This window comes from Mus pahari, chromosome 6 (assembly GCF_900095145.1).
Source record: "Mus pahari chromosome 6, PAHARI_EIJ_v1.1, whole genome shotgun sequence".
In the NCBI taxonomy this organism is placed as follows: domain Eukaryota; kingdom Metazoa; phylum Chordata; class Mammalia; order Rodentia; family Muridae; genus Mus; species Mus pahari.
The window spans coordinates 5471232-5477327 of record NC_034595.1 but is presented as its reverse complement, the minus strand read 5'-3'; the positions used below and the strand labels follow the sequence as shown (position 1 = coordinate 5477327).

The 6096-nt window shown below is 34.6% G+C and overlaps 1 protein-coding gene across 1 annotated transcript in view; it reads right to left on the bottom strand.

The window, feature by feature from the left end:
- Cylc2 (cylicin 2) overlaps positions 1–4984 on the bottom strand; it is an 11353-nt gene extending 6369 nt beyond the window's left edge. Inside the window, exon 1 of the mRNA XM_021200375.1 lies at positions 4968–4984. Coding sequence (XP_021056034.1) covers positions 4968–4984 — 17 coding nt within the window. The remainder of the gene's footprint in view (positions 1–4967) is intronic.
- Positions 4985–6096: the final 1112 nt, after the last annotated feature.

The following is a 6096-nucleotide window of genomic DNA, read 5'->3' as shown; positions in this document are numbered from 1 at the left end:
TATATATATATATATATATATATATATATATATATATATATATATATGGGTATTTGGTGTTTGCATTTGTGTGCTTATTTATGTGCTGGTACATAGTGTATGCACATGTATATATATATATATATATATATATATATATATATATATATATACGTGAGATTGCTTAACTCAGTGATTCCCTTCAATATATGCTAAAGCATGATGGCTGAGCACACTGATTCAGCTAGTCTAACTAGCTTGCTATAGCAATCCTGTCTCTATGCACTGGAAGTATAGGCAGGCATCTATACATTAATGACCCTTACCTGAATTCTGGGGATCTGAACTCCTGTTCTTAGGCTTATCCAACAAGTACTGAATGCAATGGGCCATCTGTATACCCCCATATTTTACTTATATAGTAATATATAAAGTTAAAAGTGAATCGCCCCTCTTACTCTCAACTGAAGAACAAGTTTCTGTTGGTTCAGTGTACATAACTGAGCCATTTTGATGGTTCTCATCTTTTATTAGCAACAACTTTTTTTTAAAATTTAAAATTAAATACTTAATGAAAAGTATCAATATGATTCAATACTATAAGGGGTCATAAAACAGAATCTGTAGGTTTAATATATCATTATGCCAAATAATTGCTTAAAATCAATCTTTGAATCTCTATGTAAAAATGGTAAAACAGTATAAAGCAAAAAGGAGGGGAGAAAAGGAATTTCAAATCATCTTTTAGGTCAATACTAATATATTACAATATGTCAGGATTATTAATAAAAATTGGTATTATAGAAAAACACTCATTAATAACCACATTCATAATACTTTGAATTTCAACTTATTCTTCCAAAAATTCAAATGATAAATAATAACTGAAATATATACTCCACCATAAAATTCATTAAAAATGAAATTAATAGCACATACACCATAATAAATAAACAATATGATTAACTCATTATATTAGCACATATTATGAAAATAATATTCATTTATATTTCATTTATTGAAAAAATGAGAATAGAAAATATTTTTCAATTTTTCATGAAATGTATCTGGAAACTATAAACTGTTAACATCAAAATCACTAATTTAAGATTGTCTTTCTCCTATTTTGAAAGCAAAATCATTATCTCCTATGATCATTGTGTCTACTCTTCATTCCATGTCTTATGGCAAAAGAAGCATGGAGACTGGATTTAACAGGGTCAATCTATGTGTATTCACAGAGGAGTTGAATGGGTAAATAAAATGCCTAAGAGAATTCATTAAAAAAATACAATGAATTGTTGAGTGATTGTGCTAAGATTATAGATTGTAACTGTTTAACTGTGTGATGGTATGTTCTAGTTATTGATTTGATTCAATATAGGATCACTGGGGGGAAAGTTTCTTTAATAATGTCTGTAATGGTTAGATGGTGGTGAATCATACCTTTAATCTCAGTACTGGAGAGGTACTGAAAGATGTATTTCTGAGTTCAAAGCCAGCCTGGTATACAGAGCAAGTTCCAGGCGAGCCAGGACTATATAGAGAGACCATGTGGGGTCAGGTAGAGGATGTAAGAATGTCTGTGAAGGGATCATCTTAATTACATTGATTGATGTGGGAAGATCCACCCACAACGACAGAAAATTCTTTGGCAAGAGAAAGTGAGCTAACCAATAGCATGCATGCATGAGTTCATTGCATAAACTATGGTGGAGATACAGTGAACTCCCTCAAGCTCTTGTCACTGTAATTTTCTGACATGGTAGATTTTAACCAGGAACTAGAAGATGAATAAACACTTTCTTCCTTGAATAGTTTTTGTCAAGTAGTTCTTATTCTGGTAGTAAGTCTCCTGTGAGATTTAATTGCATGACATTACATGAACATATGAAGAAAAAAGTTAAGAGTTAAAGTTAATATAAGTAACATATAGAAAAAATGGTCTTAGAGCACTCCACATAACAAACACATTATCTATTTGTCTCAGTGAAGTATTTGCTAGGATAAAATAGAATAGAAAAATAAAAGTTTTCAACAAGGCCCCTAGTGGAGGAGCTAGAGAAAGTACCCAATAACCTGAAGTTGTCTGCAACCCTATATGTGGAACAACAATATGAACTAACCAGTACCCCCTGAGCTCTTGTCTCTAGCTGCATATGTAGCAGAAGATGGCCTAGTCGGCCATCATTGGGAAGAGAGGCCCCTAAGTCTTGCAAACTTTATATGCCCCAGTACAGGGGAACACCAGGGCCAAGAAGTGGGAGTGAGTGGGTAGGGGATCAGGGCAGGGGGGAGGGTATAGGGGACTTTCAGGATAGCATTTGAAATGCAAATGAAGAAAATAAATATAAAAAGGCAGGCTGTCCATTTATGATTTAAAAAAATATATTGTTTAAGATTTCTAGTTAAGTGTATAAAATAAACCGACTTAGAAATATTAAAAAAAAAAAAAAACAGCATAGGAATCTTGTAGGGTATCTTTTCTTATTATAATGAAATAAATCCTGAAGCCAATGGAAAAATATTTTGCAAAATTAAGACAATTCAAATCTAAGGATATTAAAGAAATTACTCTCTTTTAAAGTTTTTATTAGATATTTTCTTCATTTACATTTCAAATGCTATCCCAAAGCCCCCTATACCCTTCCCCTGCCCTGCTCCCCAACCTACCCACTCCTGCTCTGTGACTCTGGCATTCCCCTGTACTGGGGCACATGATCTTTGCAATACCAAGGGCCTCTCCTCCCATTGATGGCTGACTAGGCCATCCTCTGCTACATATGCAACTAGAGACACAGATCTGGGGGGTACTGGTTAGTTCATATTCTTGTTCCTCCTATAGGGTTGCAGACCCCTTTAGCTCCTTGGGTACTTTCTCTAGCTCCTTGATTAGGGGCCCTATGTTCCATCCAATAGATGACTGTGAACATCTACTTCTCTATTTGCCAGGCATTGACAGAGACTAAAAGAGAGAGCTATGTCAGGGTCCTTTCAGCAAAATCTTTCTGGCATATGCAATAGTGTCTGGGTTTGGTGGTTGTATATGGGATGGATCTCTGGGTGGAGCAGTCTCTGGACGGTCTTTCCTTCCTTCTTAGGTCCGAACATTGCCTCTATAACTGCTTCCATGGGCATTTTGTTCCCCATTCTAAGAAGGAACGAAGTGTCCACACTTTGGTCTTTCTTCTTCTTGAGTTTCATGTGTTTTGCAAATTGTATCTTGTATATTATTAAATGGTTTTCTACAATTTACTGCTTATTTTTACTTATTAAATAAGCATACCAAATAACAAATTTCCTTGTGTTGTTTTCATACACATTTAGGTTTATTAGATACTATCCCACAATTCAAACACACACATACACACACAGACATAGACACACAGACACACACGTATATTCTTTCTCCCTGTAGCTCCCCCCCTTCACAAACCAAGTTAATTCATTTAATAAAATTTTCAATTTCATCTATATTTTTGCAAACATTTTAGATACACTTTTCTTTACAACTAAGTAAAAATTCCATTTATAATCCATTAATCTTTTGAAGGACGTCTAGACTAATTCCATATCCTTGCCAATATCAATGAATGAGCAAATATCTCTGTTTAACCACCAGTGTGTTGCAAGAAGTAGAGAAGCAAAGCTTAAATTTCTTTAAACGAATGACTATGGAAGTGCAGAATATCAAAAATGTTATACTAAATAGATTGTTTACAAAATAAATCCTACATCAAATATTTGGAAATAACTCCAACAAATACATTTATTCTACCTCAACTGAAAAAGCAAAAAAGAAAGCTCAAGAGTATTGTGTCTGTGAAATAAGGCAGCACAGAAACAGAAGTGATATATTATCTCAAGAATATGTCATAGAAAAGGTTGTTATTTTAGACGGAGGATTAGGATTAGAATGATGGTCATTCCATACTGTAGAGTGTGCCTTAAATACTTTTGCTATTGGTGCGATAAAATACTCAGACTAGAGACAGAGGCAGGTAAGTCTCTGAATTTGAGGCCAGCCCTGTCTACACAGTGAGTTCCAGGACATGTTATATTTCAGAGCACTGTTTGGTTTTAAATAGACAGGTTCCTCAAGTCCTAAACATATTCATGGGAAATTCATTCAGAGAATCTTTAAGACTATTTTTTAAATGATGATATGATCTACAGAATTGGACTCTGGGTCCCACAGGAAAGTTTCATTGATGTTCAAATTTGTATAGATTAGATCATCTACAATTAACCAGAACCGTTAAAGGTTTAAAAGAGGCAGCTTTCCCTTTATATTTCTGAATTTCATTCTTTCATCTTGTCTTCGGGCTTTCTACACAAAGATTTACATGATTGAAAGGTGTTTTATTTATTTATTATTAATTAATTAATATCACTGATTTTCATAACTTATTTGGACGAAATAACTTAAGTGTAAGAAAACTACTATTATCAAATTACTTTTTCTGTCTAGATAACCTGCTTCATATGTCAGGATACTTTACAACTCAGAATTCATCAAGAAAGAGTGCAGTTCACAATCTACTAGTTTCCTTTGTGTAGGAATTTCACCATTGGACTTCAGCCTTAAAACACTTGACTCATGGCCTTTAAGGTTCACTCATCATTTTTGTGACAAACATGTTCCCATAAATTTGTAAGTGGCCCACAGAGGGATGATTCTCCCTTAATTAACAATAATTGCTATATGCTATATGGCTATATTTCTAAATTCATCATGACATGAATCAAGACTTTTAGAAAAAACACCCAAATCTCCATATTTCCCTAAAGTAGAACAAATAAATCTTATATCAATGTAGCTAATGCTATTGCCTAAGAATGAAGTTCTCTTAATAAAGCCTTCTTCCATTCTTATGATTGGCCTAAAAGCAACATAATGAACATCACTTCATAGTAAAGACAATAACTGCTCAATTAACTGAGGGTTTCCATTATTTTAAAACAGAAAACTAAACAAAAATACTTACAATCTTGGTATAGACATTTCTCCCACCTGTGACGTGCCAGGGCCTAAGTTTGGTAATGTGGAAAAATGATGTCATAAAGAGAACAAGAACCCTGTGACATAAGTGGAATTCTGAGAGCCTTATGGTTGGATTTTCTATCATCTAAAATTATAAGAATAAACTTTAGTATCACTCATGATTGCTGAGTAGACCTAAAAATCAGAGTTATATTTTAATAAATACTTGTTTTCTCAGAGTTTTAGATAGTAACATGTTTGGGTTTTTTGTTTGTTTCTTGGTTGATTGGTTGGTTTTTCATTCTTTCATATTACATCCTGACCACTATTCCCCTCCACCTTCTTCTACCCCCCTCACCCCCAAATCCACACTTCATTTCCATTCATAAAAAGGCATGCTTCCCAAGGATATCAACCAAACATGTCTGATATCAGGTTGCAATAAGACTAGGCATATCTCTCCATATTAGGCTGAACAAACAACTCTGAGGAAAGAAAGGGTTTCTGAAAGCAGGCAAAAAAGGTCAGAGACAGACTATACAACCATAGCATATATTCAGAGGACCTAGGACAGACCCGTATAATGTCCTTGATTATAGATTCAGTCTCTATGAGACCCTATCAGGACAGTGTAGTTGATTCTGTAGGTCATTTTCTTCTAATGTCCTTGAGCCCTTGGGCTCCTTCAATCCTTCCTCTCTTTAGATGGATTCCCTGAGCTCCACCAAACATTTGCCCATGGGTCTCTGTTTCTTTTTCCATTAGTTGCTGGATTAAGCATCTCTGATGACCAATCTTAGGGCTCTGGTCTACAAATACAGCAGAATATCTTTAGGAATCAGTTCATTGACTTTTTGTTTTTCCAGACATGTTTGGCTCTATCATAGGTCTCTGAGTTATATTACCTCTAAGGCCTGGCTCTCTAGGAAGTATCAGGCATGTGCTCTGTTATGACTTGAGTCTCAAGTTGGACGAGTCATTGGTTGGCCACTCTCCTAAGTTCTGTGCCACTTTTAACACCAGCATATCTTGCAATTAGGATAAATTGTAGATAGAGGGTTTTGTGTCTGAATGGGTTAGTGTCCCATTCCCTCAACTGGAAGACTTTCCTAGCTAAATTAGTTTTTTTTTTT